A 16,219-nucleotide genomic window follows, 5' to 3' on the forward strand; every position below is an offset into this window, starting at 1 on the left:
CAAATTTGTTCTTTACAGAACGGAGCGGGATCTGAACGGGAATTGGTTTACGGCGAGCGTGAGCGGAATATTAACGGAGCGCTTGCTTGGGCGGTTAGAGCGACTGAGTGGAGCGCACGTCCATAGAGCGGAAAATGTAGCGGAGCGTCACACCGCTCCGCTTCGCTCACATGCTCTGGTTGGGAACCACTGGAGTAGGCTAATATGGCCAAAGAAGATATTTTGTTTTATAAATAAATGTTCATTTAAAAGCAGGCCACGATCAGCGTGTTATGTTACCGTTATCCCTTACTGCTCTGACGAGGTTTTGTTCCGTCCTCCACGCTGTGACCACTCACAAAAGACTATTTTTAGCCAAGCAGCGCGGAGAGCCGCTTCAGAAACGTGCTGCGGCTGGCCGGTATAAACAAGCACTGACTAGAGCAGACGCGATCAGCTCTGGTAGCCGTGGACCCGTAACGCGCCGCAGACGTGTGCAGTGAGGTGCAGATCAGCTCTAAATTCACTGAATCTGCTGTTAAAAATGAACCATCCACTTATCATATCATCATGCAAAACATAAACAAATAGCGAATTTTTCATTGTTTCTCGAAACATCATAGCATTTCCACACCGGCGACGACATGATTGTGTACGTCGTCACGCGTTGACATCAAATTGCGATCGGTTCGTGAGATCGGCCAAGTGTAGCGAGTACCGATCGAGTCATAAAATGTGATTATCGGCCGATACCGATCTCCGGCCGATCGATCGGAGCATCCCTAATAAATATACATTTTCTGCCCCCATATCTTGAATCATGTGATAATTCTAAATGCATTTTAATAGACTGATTCATGCAGTGAAAGAAGGCATTCTAAATGCGTACATGCATTAGTTTAACCTATGTTAACTCATCAGGTAATGTATGCATGCACTCTGTAGGTGTGTTTTGTTTGCTTTTCGCAATATACTCGATAATGTCAAATCGCACATCGTTAACTTGTTACGATTTTACCGCAGACCATATCGCCCACCCCTATTAAGATTTTTATAATATATTGTTTTCTTATCGATCCACCAGCTCACATTTAAAGCTCTGCGTGTCTGCAATGTAAAAACATGGGTGGATTTTCGCATTTGTCTGAACTCTGATCAAAACAACAGTTTTATTGAAATTGCACATTCATTCTCTGTCAGCAGGTGGCGCGTTTGGGAGAAATATAACCGTTTCCCCGATAACAGCAGAACATAAAGCAGCAAAGCACCGGACTGAACGTGCAGCGCTCATGTTTCAAAGCCTTTTGAAGTTTAATCGTCACATTGAGCCATAATCGCAATTCTGGTCTTTCCGTCGATTTTATTGAAATCATAATTAAGACTTTCTTGTACAATTTAAGACTTAAGGCCTTAAATTTGATACAACTACATTTAAGACTTTAAGATCCCACGGAAACCCTGCTAGATTTTGACAGAATATAAAATATCCCCCACACAGCGCAAATGACCAATATTAAGTCAGCATATATAAATTATTTAAAACATGGCAAACTAGACACAGAATTGCCGATTATAAAACTTGTTTTATACAATATTTACTTGATTCACAAATCACTATTTTTAAGTGATTTTTGACAATCCAGTTGGTACATTTTGAAAGTGACAAGCGAGGTTTTGTTTTGAATGAGGTTTTACTATTGCATAATCTCAAAATGGCAAAATGTGTCCTGGTTATTATACCATCACTAATACAGACCAATGTGAGCAGTAATTTATCATTTGTGGTATTAAAGCAGCACATTTTCACTAAATTGTAATGTTAGAGGAGCAAAAGAGTCTAGTCAGTCTAGGCGTAGTCTGTAAAAATAAAATCTCTTGTAAACAAACTGAAAGCCTCCATAAAGGGAAAAACTTGCAAGATTCGTACATATGAACTAAACCACAAACCTTATTTAATGTCAAATCTGACCTCAGTAATGAAGGCAACAGCACCTGGCACAAAGTCAACATGATGGGCCTAATTTTAAAACAGCCTCGCTGATTGATGCGCAACCATTTACAGATTTCATGTAGCTACATTAACAGGACGACTTCGCTGATGTTGTGTTTGTAAAACAGGTGCAGTGGCACTTTGGCCAAACAGCTGTGGAATCTGGATATAATTAGAGACCATATAAATGCACTTTAGTTAGCTTAACACAACCGAAAGTACATCGTTCACGAAACTCAATTACCGAACACAGCAAACCAATGTATCTCAGTGTAACCAATATAGCAGTGTTGTTATTTGGTTAACACTGTTAAATTTTAACCGTCTTGATTACGCACAACGTGAAACTCGCTGTAACGCAGCTAATGCTAATGTTTAGCTAACTTACGCAGCTGCCGCTGGCGGCTTCTTATCAGTGAACTTCAACAGTCGGATGTCGTGTAACAAATTAGGAAATACATCTATAATAATGCCATTTTAATATGTTGCTTTTGTTGCCAGTAGAATTTCATATTTGAATTGTGTGAGGTAAAAAAGCAAACATTAGCACTGTGCTCGAGCTCGTTAGCTTTTGCGTCCACACACAGGCCGCACGCGAATTAACAGTCACAGATTCATCATTAACGGTCTAAACTACTAAACACCGGTTGTTTATAAACGATAAAACATTGGATAGAAAAGATTTAGCCATTACTAAAGCAATTCCCCGAATGCTGTAACCGAGCCGAATATACAGAAGACACCACATACAAATATGTTAACACTCGGCTACAAAAGAAGCCACAAAACCGCTCTAAAATCTCACCATGTACAGCATAAATTTAACTTTCGGTGTACTTACCAAATGTGGCTGAGGATCTCTTTCTGTGTGTTTGTGTTTGCGAATTATAGGTGTAGAGTTGTGACATATATTTAGGGGTGTAAAGCGAGTGTGTAAAATGGCTTCCAGTCATCTTTAAACCCTCCCATAATCAGTCACATGAGAGCCCCATCTAATCTACAAAAACACCAGGCGTATTAACATAATTTAGTAAAAGCATTTTTACTGCTGCTTTCATGTTAAATACAGGCAAAATATTTTATATATCTTGTTTTTAAAACAATCTATATTGCACATATGCATTGCAGTTTTATTTTTTGCGTCCTTTGTAGGCGAATGAGATCACACTTATACTTCTCCTTTAAAAAAGATATTCATAATTACATAGCAGCACAGTTTCATTCTTACCTGAGCGTGTTTTTCCTTGGCTCTTGGTAGAAACTTGAAATGTGAGTCATTTAATTAGTCAACATGTTTGTGCTAGGCTAATTGGAGGTAGGCTAATGTGATTTAAAGCTGTCTGACATTAATTTGGATGCCTACAATACTTGTTATTGTTATTATTATTACTTATTTCATACGTGTTGAAGAGGTTTGGTGTGTACAAAGTAGGAATCTGTTGATAGGGACACCTGTGGGGTTCAGAGATAGTTAATTAATTGCCTTAAAGAGCTGAATTACTCTTCCTTACCAATTAGACTGATGTCTATTCACAAAATGAACTGAATTTGGGTTTTAACTTCACAGGACAAGCTGTTGGAAAATGGATAGATTAATTTTATAGTCCCATTATAGTTAAAGCTACAAAGTTCATTATAGTGGTAACAAGAGAGAGTACAATCAAGCAATGTGCATGTTATCAATAAATGATTTTTTCCCCTAGATACTAAACTGGAGCCACTCCGACACGCTTCACATACTCATTGTGTGTTCATGGTTGTAGCAATCATTTTCACAACTAGGTTTTACATTTTCTGAGAGGAGAAAATACAAAATAAAAAAGTGAGCAGTTCTCATCCGTGCAAAACTCTCAAGAGTGTTGTAGGTGGTTACTTGAGGTTTATGCTGAAGTGAACATCTAAGGTACATCTAACACCCGAATATGAGTAATAGTGAAAGTGATGCATGCCTTAGCAAGACGCACTAACTATAACACTGACGTGTAGCCTACTTATCAGATGTTATGTAGAGTCCAGATTTATAATATTTATAATTAATCATAATTTGACTTGGGAGCCATAAAACATACACTCTAAAAAATGCTGGGTTGTTTCAACCCAACTTTGGGTCAAATATGGACTAACCCAACCGTTGGGTAAAATTTTTACATTAAATTTTTAACCCAAAAGTTGGGTTAGTCCATATTTGACCCAAAGTTGGGTTGAAACAACCCAGCATTTTTTAGTGTACACATCCCCAAATTTTGAACAAACATGGATGCTTGACTTTCAAATGTCATGGCTATGTTTTAAAAAATGTATTTTCATTGGTTACATTTGCACTATACCACTCAAAAGTTTATTATTATTATTATTTAAACATCTGGATCATGATAAAGTAATTAAATAAATATTGGAATTATGTAGTGGCCAAAGTGCAATGATTTTTCCTTCATCTGTGCTTACTTTTTAATTTCAATAAGAAATAGAAATAAAACAATTGTAACAAATTTTAGCTTTGTAAAATAATTCATATCACAATTTCTGTTTGTTTACTTTTATATATTCATAGGCTATTTGTCCGCAAAACGTCTATGTATGCAGCGTATTTGCCAGAACCAAAGTGCCAAAGTTACTTATTTAACAAAGTGGAGATTTTAAATAGGTTTCTGTAACCAAGTCGGACTGCTGAGAAAACAGTTAGGTGCTAAGGTTTGGTCAGCCAAGTGGTAAAAAGAAAACCGCTGCAGCTTCCAACAATAATGATCAACTCAAGTTTAGTGCAAGTGTTAAAACTATGCAAATTAGTACTGTATAAATCTGAATTGCAGGATAGCGGGGGATGTGTTTGTTCTGTGAAGGAAATGTGTGGGTTTCTTTCATTGTTTTTTTGTAAAGAATTCAAATAAGGTGAGTGCGAGTCCTTGAGGAGGTATATTTTAAAAAGGCGTGTCTTGAAACTCTGAGCGTAAATCATGGGTTGGTTGTTCAGAGGGGGTTTTATCACTGAAACACTGCATTCCTTTCAACCCGGAGTGAAGGACGCACACTTCTGAGAAAATAATGGTCACTCACATCAAGACAAACATGGCGCAAATAACAGAGAAAGTCATTTATGATGTGAGTATTTCCGAACTCTCAACTCCTTTTTTTATTTTAATGGTTAGATTTTTAATTTATGGTTAGATGTTTCCTGTGGACTGGTAGCCTAGTCAACGATTATTTAATCTGCTTCCTGTAATAAATAAATAAATAGAAAAACATACAATATTAAATTAATTGTACATTTTGAGAACAACAAAAATAATGCTCACATTAAATATCTTTAGAGTGTTTCTTGTGAAAAATTGTATTTGTCTTAATCACAGTTTGCTATATTATTATTATAATTATTAATTGTATTATTAATAATTAATTTCATTTTAAAGACTGAAAAAAAAAATCAGGAAGTGAGATTTCCTTTAAATGACTTCCTGTAACTAGTACAAGTGGCTATACAACTGTTTGCTGTATGCAACTTAATTGTTTCCATTTAAAAAAAAAAAAATCGCAAATGATTAAGCAAGGGTGCAAAGTATGAACAAAAAATAATAGTAATAATCAGATTGATTTATATTGGAGGGCGTCTGATGCAAATATTGCGGTGTCTAGAAAAAAAAAATCCTCTGTTGTTGATCTAGCTGAAATGTGTATTTTCAGGTTTTTCCGGATGACCTTTTAAATGACTATGAAAATATAACGGAAGGACCTTCTGATGGAGTACTGTACATCTGCACCAATGAAAATAACCCACTGCATCTGTTTCACTCCGTGTTTCAACCTCTTGTATATGGTGTGGTCTTTTTCCTGGGCCTAACAGGAAATGGCCTCCTCCTGACCATTCTGCTAAAACGGCGGAGGAACCTGCGCATCACAGAGATCTATCTGCTACATCTGGCACTGGCTGACCTGCTCCTCCTCTTCACTTTACCATTTGCAGTTACTCAAGGGGTAGCTGGGTGGCCTTTTGGAAACTTTCTGTGCAAGCTATTGGGCCTTGTTAATCGCCTAAATCTGGTGTGTGGGAGTCTGCTTTTGGCATGCATCAGCTTCGATCGCTACCTCGCCATTGTGCACGCCATCCCCAGTCTCCAGACCCGTCGACCTAAGACCGTTCACCTCACCTGTGCACTGCTCTGGCTCCTATGTCTATTTGTGACCATTCCCAATATGGTGTTCCTGTCTGTGAAGGAAGAGAACAACTCTACCAGGTTATCTTGTTCTTACAACAACCATGGCATCCATGCAAGCAACTGGAAGTTGACCAGCCGCTTCATCACACACCTGCTGTGCTTCTTTCTGCCTCTGTTGATCATGGGGTACTGCTACACTTCTGTAATCATCACTCTTTGCCAAAGCCAGAGAAGTCTGGAGAAACAGGGAGCAATTCGACTGGCCCTTCTGGTTACACTGGTTTTCTGCCTGTGCTGGCTACCATATAACATCACCATTTTTATACATACCCTGGTGATGTTGGGTGCTAAGCAGAGCTGCCATTCTCGCACCACACTGGAACAGGCGATAATAGTGACAGAGAGCATTGGCTTTTCCCACTGTTGTCTGAATCCAATCTTGTATGCCTTCATTGGGGTCCGTTTTCGAAGAGACCTCCTGCAGTTGCTCGCAAAGATGAAGTGTCTGCGTGTATGCCTGTCAGGTCTGCGCACTAAAAATTTGAACAGGGTATCTGTCTCAGAGGCTGTTACTACCACAACAAGTAGCCAATATATCTAAGAGCAGCTGAGCATTTTTTGTACATATTTTTTTTTCTTTAAATCGCCAACTATCTGTGATTTTCAGCTTTGCCTGCACACTGAGCCAATCACTGCACATGACTAAATGCACATAATGTGAGCGCTTGAAATAATATAAATTTGAACAATCTGTTAGTCAAAGGTTGAATTTCATTAATAAGCAAATCTAAGCACCATACCTAAAATGATGTAATGCTTTGCATTGTGTTTTGAATGGATTCTGTTAAATACAAGATAACAAATGGATCTGTAACAAATATTTGGAAATAAAAAGTGATATAATCCTATTAATCTGATTTTTTTTTTTGTGATCATCAGCAAAAATGTCCCCTCACACACATCAAACAAGGTCAACACAAAGTGAACAGATTTTTTTTTTCATATTTGTTATTAGATTTCTAATAAAACACAGTATACAGAACAGTTGCAAACAAGCACAAATTGCATCCTATTTACAGCAACTATATATATATATATATATATATAGATATTTATATATTACCTTCCACAACAGTTTAGTAGCCAGAATGTAATTAGAACATAGAAACCCAGAGGCTTTTTTTCCTTTTGCCTTTGCAATCAAACACATTGATCTGAAATATACATATTTTACATGTATCTTAAAAAATGGCTTCAGATTTTGTTACTTAACTGTAATGATAACCCACAATAGTTTTCTTTTCACCCAAAGTTAACTTCAGCATCAAGAAATTATTACTAAAACCAACGTTTTTAGCATTTGATTGCCACAGTTAGTCAGTGGCAATAAAAACATGTCCAAATGAGAAATAGCCATTAAGCAACAAAGTTTTTACAGTTTTACAGAGAAGCCAGATTAAAATGGCATGTTGGCCATACTTCCAGGCCCGTAGCCCAATGGGCTGTCTAGTGACATGCTCCGTTGTCTAAGACTCTGGGGGCCCATCATGCCCGACTGTGAATGTGGAGGTCCCATCATAGGCCCCTGAGGGGACATAAGGGCGCCCTGCTGGCCAAAGTGCTCCCCAGGGAGAGCCATTCCCCGCTGCTTAGCCTGCATCATCATTAGATTCTGTTGGGCCATAAGATTATGAGGGTGCTGCTGTGGAGACAGCATGCCACGAGGAGGGTGGGATGGGTGTTGTAAGAGGTTATTGGCCATCATGGCCTGCTGCTGCTGATGGTGATGTTGTTGCTGGAGCTGTTGTTGTGGAGACATGCCTGTCCTGCCCATCATGTGCCCTGGGTGGCATATGGGCCCCATCCCACCTCCTGATCCCATGCCCCTGGAGCCGATCTGAGGCATGCCCATACCTGGACGCATCCCACAATGTGAAGGGTGTAGGGGCAGCTGTTGCTCAGCCATCATGTTCTGTAGGTTAGCGATATGGGGGTTGGAGGAGGGGACGTTGCTATGGGGAGGTCCAGATGAGGAGAGCTGTTTGAGAAGTTGAGCAGAAGAAGCTTGTGGAGGCAGCTGGCCCTGGTGAGGATTTTGCTGTGGCTGGGACATGGCTTCACTTTTGGGGAAGTACTGCAGGGTGCTACTGGGCTTGTCTGCAGGAATGATACGTGAAAGATCGAACTCAGGAATGCCTGTATGTGTAGGCCTGATGACCTCACTCAGGTCTGGACCATCACCCATGGGCATGGATGGAAAAGAGTCTGGTTGGTGAGGAGGCCGCTGGTGAGACATGCTTTTGCTTAGAAGGTGCATCTGTTGGGGTGGTAAGACCTCTTCAGGGCGCTGGGGGTACTGCTGCCCCATTCCACCAATAGGGGAGTGAAGAGGTCCCTGCATGCGAGGGAATCCTCCCATCTGGTTTTGGGGATGCATTGGGGAAACATTACAGGGCCCTATTCCATCTGGAAGTCCCCCTCCACCTCCCATTATTACTGAGGTCATTCCTGGCATTCCCATAGGGTTAGGGGATGGGAGCATAGGTCCAGAATGATCGTGGGATAGCTGTGGGCCTCCTTGGAGAACCATTCCCATTGGACTTTGTGGACCACTGTTAGGTCCCATTGAACCCTGCGAGGTGAGGAGCATCTGCGTCGACTGGTGATTTACCATGTTGCCTACTGATAAAGGTTACATGTAATGATTTTAATGAAACTTCTTTTTTAAACAAACAAAACAATTGTAAAGGTCAAATAATATAACAGGGCATCAAACAATGATCTGGAGGAGAACATTTTTTTTTTCTTATATTATCACTTTCGATGCAGTGTTAGTTCTGGATTCTAAAACAGGTGATCAAATGTACTGTAAAATCTGTACCTGACATGTTGATTCCAGGAAGGAGGGGTCTATCGGGTAGCATCTCATCATCTGATGTGGCGATTGTCTTGATGGCATCATGGTAAAGCGGAGTGGAGCTAGGCATGGCATACTTTGACATCTGAGACATTATTAGGGATAAAGGATTCTGGGAGGGAGGGGCATCTGGTGAGGATGTGAAAGACATGCTAGGATTGACAGAGTTAGAAGGCTGACTGATGGGCGTTGAGTTGGAACTCCTAGGTGGCAGGGACATACCTAATATAAACATAAAAAATTACAAATAAAAAAATGTGATTCATGTTAAAGCATAAATATAACTCAAAACCCAGAAAATCTGAAAAGTTTTTCATATTTCAATGAATACCAGTATCAGTACCTGTACCTTTACCTGTATCAGTGGAGCTGCTCCCTCCATTGCCTGCGACCTTGACACTAGTAGGCCCTCCAGGGCTAGGCATAGTAGTCTTGGGTGAGGCATTCCAGCCAGGTGAAGCAACAGGCATAGTTGGAGATTTAAGGTGTCCAGGGGAGCCAGATGGTGAGTGAAGACCAAGAGAAGGGCCCATTACCTGGGGGGAATTGATAGAGGTGGAAGAGGGTGTTCCAGCCCCAGAGGCTGCTGGTAGAGGAGGGTGAGTTGGACCACTCTGTGGTAGTTGGCTGGGTGATTTCAGGCCTGCTGCAGAGGGTGAAGGCATGAGGGGTGATGGCTCCTGACTAACCGAGGGCGATTTGAGCTGGTGAGATGGGGGTATAGCTGGGGAGCCCATTGGGTTAACACTAATGGGCAGGTCGGAAGCGTGTCGGGCACCAAGTTCTGTACCCCTTGAGCCACTGTTCATGGGAATGTGAATAAGTCTTGAGGTGTTGCTCATGTGGGGAGGACCTGGCTGGTCTCGTCCAAACATATCAGGACCTGGCTGCTGCATATATGAGCCATCACCTTGACTACTGGGAAAGGAGCTCTGGTTGGGGAACTGAAGAGGTCCATCTGGGCCAGGGATCATTCCTTTGTTAGCACCACCCCGGCCATTCTGTGAAGCCCTAATGCGGGAGATGTCATCAGGGTTCAACATCTCCCCAAGTGATACGCCAATTCCAGGACCCCCCCTCAGTTTCTGAGCCAACAACTGCTGTCCCTGTGGATTCATATTCATGGCCATATTCATATTGAGGTTACCCCCTAAAGAAGAGTCAACTATGTCTCTCATTGTGGGGCCACCATCACTGCCTACTCCACCACTAGGAGAGCCCATTATAGTCCGAGAACCAGGAAAGTCCATTGGATCTGCACGGGAGGGCAGGCCTCCTCCCATTCCAGGATTGGGGAAGCCTGGTCCCCCAGTGTTATCCATCATTCTAGGACCTCCAAGCCCTGCCTGCTGCTGCTGCTGTCTGGACATTTGCTGCAAGTCCAATCTATGGAGTCTGCGGAACATCTCTTCCCTTGTTATGGGGCGATCCAAATCACCCTGAAAGGGCTGGGGAGGTCCCCCAGGTCCCCCTGGAGGATAGCACCCATGAAATTGGCCTCCACCACCCATGTTTGGAGGCATATCGTCTAACCAACCCATGCCTGGCCTTGGAGGTCTTTGAGGCCCCAACCCCTCCATACCTAAAACTCCTCCAGGACTTTCTGGGTAACCCCCACCCCCTGAAGGACCTCGCATCTGTCCAAGAAACCTTGGCCCCCGAGGACCTTCCTGATGCATGTCTTTTAGTCGTGAATTCCCTCCCATTCCTCCCCCTACCATTGGCCCTGGCCCCCACTGTTGATCACCAGGTTTACTATGATATGGTGGTGGGGGTCCTCTCATCAGCATTGGAGGCCCCCCAGGCATGCCCATCTCAGGCATCATGCGGAAATGCTGGGGATGCTGGTGGGGGTTCATCTCATGTTGCCGCCTTTTCTCCTGGTAGTACTCTTCTTGTAGCTTCCTCCAAGCTAGTTGCTCTTGTGTTACACCTTCGGGTCCCAGAAGTGGCCCCATGTCTAACCCTGACGGTGAGGAGAGGTGGTGGTAATGTGGTGGCATACCATGGTGTGGGCCCATCAGGGAGTCATCCAAACCAGGCCCACCAAGATTCTGTGTCTGTGAGATGATGGACTGTAACGGCTCCTCATACTTTTTCATTCCACCAACAGGGGGCATACCAGGCATACCAGCATTGTTGCTATGGCAATTAGCAGTATTCCCCCCACCATTCTCACCATCTTCCAAACCTCTGCCTCCATCATTACTATTATTGTTGTTAATATTAGTGCCATTAGGATTGCCATTAGGATCTCTTGGTTCCTCATGGCCTGCACCGACTCCACTATGAAGAAGTAACCTCTCAATGTCTCGAAGAGTCTGTAAAGAGCGTTCACGATGTTCCAGCTGCTCCTTAGAGAGGCCATGTGTGTTTCCTGGCCCTCCACATTGGCCCTGTTCACGCTGATGGTGTGCAGATAATGCAGAGGGACCTGATGATGGAGACACACCTGCACCATGGTGGGGAATCGTACCCGGCCTGTCCACTCCTTCTGGTCCTGAAACTCCCACAGACTGTGGGCCTGAACTTCCTTGGCCCAGTGAATGAACTGCAGAGCGGCTGTTGCTGTTTGACGTTCCTCCTCCTCGGTGGGTTTGGGCTGGCTCACCATCTGGATGGCCTGTGGAAGAAGGAGTACTGGTGCCTGGAAGATGTCCTCCCACTACTCCACCAACAGAAGCTGGCCGGGGTGTACCACTTTGGGATTTGGGTGTGCCAATGGGCGGACTGTGACTACAGCTGATCTGCTCTGTCGGGTTGGAGAGTTTTCCAATGCCAGAAGACTGCTCAGACAGATAAAAAAGGTAAGAGAGAAAGAAAGGGGTGTTGTTAATGCCATTATTAATCTCAGTACAATACATAACAAAAGACCTGAACTGTACTGTTTCTCATCAAAACAGAAACAGGAACAAAGATGAGCATTGTGATTTAAATAGCCATTTAAACAAATACGGTGCGCCTCATGCCACCAAGCACCTGCAAGTGTGGATGTTATGATACAATTTTTCCACTCTAGTTTAGTATTTTAAGAGCATACACACATGGCTCATGATTACAAACAAACAAACCCATGTAATTTTCTAACTTAATATAACAAAACTATGAAGGCATGTAGGTATACCATGTGTCTACACATATAGTCAGACCTGTTCCAGCTTGGTACGAGGGACATTCTGCTGGTGATACAAGAGGATGGAGTCTGTGTGGCCATGCATCACTGCCTCTGCAGCACTGCAGAAAATAAAAAAAGGGTTGTTAAATCTACTTAACAACAAAGAAATTATGAAAAAACCTGTTTCCTATGATTTTCATAGTTTTCTATTCAGTCATGGGACAATGGCTTGTAAAAGCACACTCCTACATCTGTTAAAAGAGTGTAGTGGAAAATTGGCTGCTAAGATGATACGTGCATATAAATCAACTCCTTTGTTGTGGCTTTCATGGAAATTTCCGGCTTAGACATGGCAATGTATGGTAAATATCTAATTTGTTCAAAACAGTTTGCTAAGCTGCAGAGTCTACTGGCACTGAACAAAGCGATCATACTGACCTGTTGGCTAGGCTGGTGGTGAAGACATACACTACTTGCTGAGGGGGTCGAGGATGCAGATCTGTGCGAATACCAGGTCCATGGCCAGAAGCTAATGCTGGACCTCCTGGATCACTAACGTGGCCTGTGGCAGATGAACCAGAGTGGCCCTGACTAGGACACATCACATGCTCACCTGAGAAGATAGGCAAAAAAAGTGAATGACTGATAAAATATTTGTAATGGCAGAAAAATAATCTTGTTACATACAGTATTTATAAGTTTTTCACTTGACGTCATATGTCAGTGTTTTATTGACAAAATAAAAATGTCAATCCAAAAACCTAAATGTTTGTTTACTACCAAAAAATCTTCCAGAAAACCACAAGGAGGAGCTAAATCCCACAGAAAACTTCCCAGAGCTTCAGTTCCATTATGAACATCAGATGGCTTAGCATTTACGTCATGATTTTATGTGGGCAGATATGAAACACTGACGATTTGTACAAAATAAAAAATAAACAGGCCTTGTTCTGTCTCATGAATGTCACACAGAATGAATGGAAATCTGGTTGTAAATTTGTGAACAGAGCTTACAGCACACAAGATATTAGAAAACTTTGATTCATCTTAATTTAATCTTAAATTTTGATATGACTCTGGTAAGGTCACAGGTTTTACACAGATTACAGAGTGGGACATTTTCCTTAAATGGCAATACGGAGTTTGTTAGGGGTGTTGTGTTGCGCTTGTGCAGGTAATGTTTCACGACACACCTTCAGTCACGTGTCTATACACAGATAAGGAAGGCTGAGCTTACTTCACAAGAGGGGACAATAGCCTTTAAAGCTCAATGTCATACCTCTAATACTATTAAATGGCAAGTTCACAGTCAAATGCCAACAATACACTTTCACATTTATAATATTTCAATTGCTTTTTCATATATACACAGTATATATATATATATATATATAGCACTATAAGCTGTAGTTGATGAATGTAGTTAATGAATGCCTTAGAAACCATACTAAACCCATACTAGTTTAGTAATAGTGAACTCACCAGTATAGAAAAATATTGTAAATAAAAGCACAATACGGCTGTTTGTTGCCCTACGTTTTCTGCTGTTTTATCAATAACTGTATGCCAGTTGTGTCAGTCATGATCGGTAGTTTTAAAGGAATATTTCACCCAAAAATGAAAATTCTTTACTCCTGATGTTTCTCCAAACCCACACAAAAAAGGAGATTTAGCCATTACATGTACAGCCTTGGTTACCATTCATTTTCATTGCATCCTTTTTTATACTGTACAATGAAAGTTAATTGTGACTAAGGCTGTCAATCAGATAAACTTCTCCTTTTTTGTTCCATGAAAGAAAGTCATACCGGGTTTGAACAGACATGAGGGTCTTTAAATGATGACTATAACTTCTTTTTTTGGTTGAACTATCCATTTAAGACACTTATTTCAGTTTTTGTTTCCTATGCAAACAAGTCTTCATACAGTATGCCTTTTCTGTGTTGAGAAGCTGTTTGGGTGAATTATAGAAATTATTAGAATTTATAATTTGTTTAAAATAAGTATTTTTATGACAATTGAGCACGTTCACTCCACCTTAATTATCTTTTTTTTAATGCAGTGGTAGTTTCATACACTTTGACATTCAAGCCTACTACACTGATGATACACACGAGAACCAATGAAATTTAAGTGCTGTCAGTATAGATAAACTCAGCATGTGTTGAGTCCCACATCTTTAATATGATGCATTATACACTGCTGCATTTTATACATATAATTTTATTTCTTTCAGAATGTCAATTTAAGTGGCATAAAAACTGATGTTAATATGGAATGACTAGGAAACAGCAGTGCAGTTCATAACCGTTACTAGGGCTGTTTGTGTTTCTATCGGTTTTTTGTTTGCTATGCAAACAAGTCTTCAAATGCCTCTTTCTCAACTTTTCTCTGGTACAGAATAGCAGGTAGCGCAGGGTGCACACACACACTCTAGGATTGTGGTCAGCAACCGACAGATGCACAATAATACACGCAACACACACACACACACACAGAGAATGTAAAGCTTTGAAGATGACACTAAAAAAGTCTAGGAGAGTATGAGTGTAAGGTGTTGCAGTGGAAGACAAATGATTGTTTTAACATCTGACAGTTGGCCAAGATCTAAATGGTGAGCATTTGTAAAAGTAAGTTTGGTTGGCTAACATACTGTTATTCTATTTAAACTTAAAATTATTATTATTATAAGAGTAAAATTTCTGACTGTAATCCTCGTAGTGCTTTCAGGCTATATACAACAAACTCAGCTCCTTCAGATTGCTCTGAATTAGGTTGCTATATGTTTTCTAAATGATAGGATTTATGGAAAAATAATCCGGACAATTATGCAAATTGTATTTTCAATTGCATTTTCCATATGTGGACACATAAATTGTGACATAATCCAAACGCAATTGCAAATCTTGCATTACCGTTTGCGCTTTCGCATTCGTGAACGTACAGTGACTGCCAAATTTCAAATGAAAAAGCAAAGTCCATTTGCAACTGAATTTCCCATGTCTTAAGAGTTATGAGTATGGAATGATATTTAGGACAATATTCAAAAGGTATTGTACATTTTATTTGCAATTGACACAGTGACACAGTGAGAGAAAGTGAAAAAGCAGACATTGCTATTTAAATATGGCAGGCTCATAACTCGTAAGACATGGGAAAAACACAAACGGTAATCCAAGATTTGCAATTGCATTTGCATTATGTCACAATTTATGCATCCACATATGGAAAACACAACTGAAAATACAATTTGCAATTCCTTTAGAAAATAGTCCCTAAAATTCTTCCATAAAGACTTATGGTCTTATGGAAAAGTTTTTTCTAAAAATGATCATCAAAACTCAATAATTATATCTATCTATCTATCTATCTATCTAGATGACCTTTTTATCTAGTAGTGTATTTACTCTTTATTTTGTGACATAAATGTTAATTATCAGTTTATTTATATTTAAACATTCTTACTTTTCTTTTTTACTTTTCTTAATATACATTTATTCATAACAGACTCTTCACATTTACAGGGTTCTCAAAAGTGGAAGTTGTCATAGTTGAGTAATCTTTTACGGTGGTGAACAGAAACTACAAGAAATATAATTTCTGTGTTCCTATTTGTTCCAATAGCAAAAGAAAAATTGGTCAAACTTTATTTTAATGTCCAATTCTCACTATTAACCAACAATTAACTACAACTCTTGCCTACTAATTTGCTGCTCATTAATAGTTAATAAAGTAGTTAAGTTTAGGTATGGGATCTAAAATATGGTCATGCAGAATAAAGCATTAATATCGGCTTTAGAAGTACTAATAAACAGCCAATATGCTAGTAATATGCATGCTAGTTAATAGTGAGAATTGGTCCATAAAATAAAGTGTTATTAAAACATTGATTATATTGGTCAGAAGAGAGAAAGATGTCAAATTTGCCATCACTCCCTCAGCTGTTGTATTAGACACACTCATTCTGAAGCATTAACCAGTTTTCTGTATTTAATGCCAATGTAATATAACACAGTAGTTTAGTGTTATAAATATAAAAAAAAATATATATATATATATATATATAT

The 16,219-nt window shown here is 40.3% G+C and overlaps 3 protein-coding genes across 4 annotated transcripts in view; 1 reads left to right on the plus strand and 2 right to left on the minus strand.

The window, feature by feature from the left end:
• LOC107670620 (probable ATP-dependent RNA helicase ddx6) overlaps positions 1–2,917 on the minus strand; it is a 23,185-nt gene extending 20,268 nt beyond the window's left edge. For both annotated transcript variants that reach the window (XM_016463267.1, XM_016463266.1), the window contains exon 1: positions 2,811–2,917. The gene's annotated coding sequence lies outside the window, so the exon portion shown is untranslated. The remainder of the gene's footprint in view (positions 1–2,810) is intronic.
• A 1,872-nt stretch (positions 2,918–4,789) lies between these two features.
• On the plus strand, positions 4,790–6,980 carry LOC107670622 (C-X-C chemokine receptor type 5-like). Its single transcript, XM_016463268.1, has 2 exons — positions 4,790–5,068; positions 5,648–6,980. The coding sequence occupies exons 1-2, from the start codon at positions 5,012–5,014 to the stop codon at positions 6,719–6,721; spliced, it is 1,131 nt and encodes a 376-aa protein (XP_016318754.1). The 5' UTR covers positions 4,790–5,011; the 3' UTR covers positions 6,722–6,980.
• Positions 6,981–7,209: 229 nt separating this feature from the next.
• Positions 7,210–16,219, minus strand: part of LOC107670619 (B-cell CLL/lymphoma 9-like protein) — a 58,099-nt gene continuing 49,089 nt past the window's right edge. Inside the window, exons 5-9 of the mRNA XM_016463265.1 lie at positions 12,591–12,765; positions 12,187–12,271; positions 9,393–11,823; positions 9,002–9,259; positions 7,210–8,802 (exon numbers count right to left, since the gene is read on the minus strand). Coding sequence (XP_016318751.1) covers positions 7,577–8,802; positions 9,002–9,259; positions 9,393–11,823; positions 12,187–12,271; positions 12,591–12,765 — 4,175 coding nt within the window. The 3' untranslated portion in view covers positions 7,210–7,576. The remainder of the gene's footprint in view (positions 8,803–9,001; positions 9,260–9,392; positions 11,824–12,186; positions 12,272–12,590; positions 12,766–16,219) is intronic.

Source organism: Sinocyclocheilus anshuiensis, unplaced genomic scaffold, assembly GCF_001515605.1.
Source record: "Sinocyclocheilus anshuiensis isolate Anshui unplaced genomic scaffold, SAMN03320099.WGS_v1.1 scaffold140, whole genome shotgun sequence".
NCBI classification, from domain to species: domain Eukaryota; kingdom Metazoa; phylum Chordata; class Actinopteri; order Cypriniformes; family Cyprinidae; genus Sinocyclocheilus; species Sinocyclocheilus anshuiensis.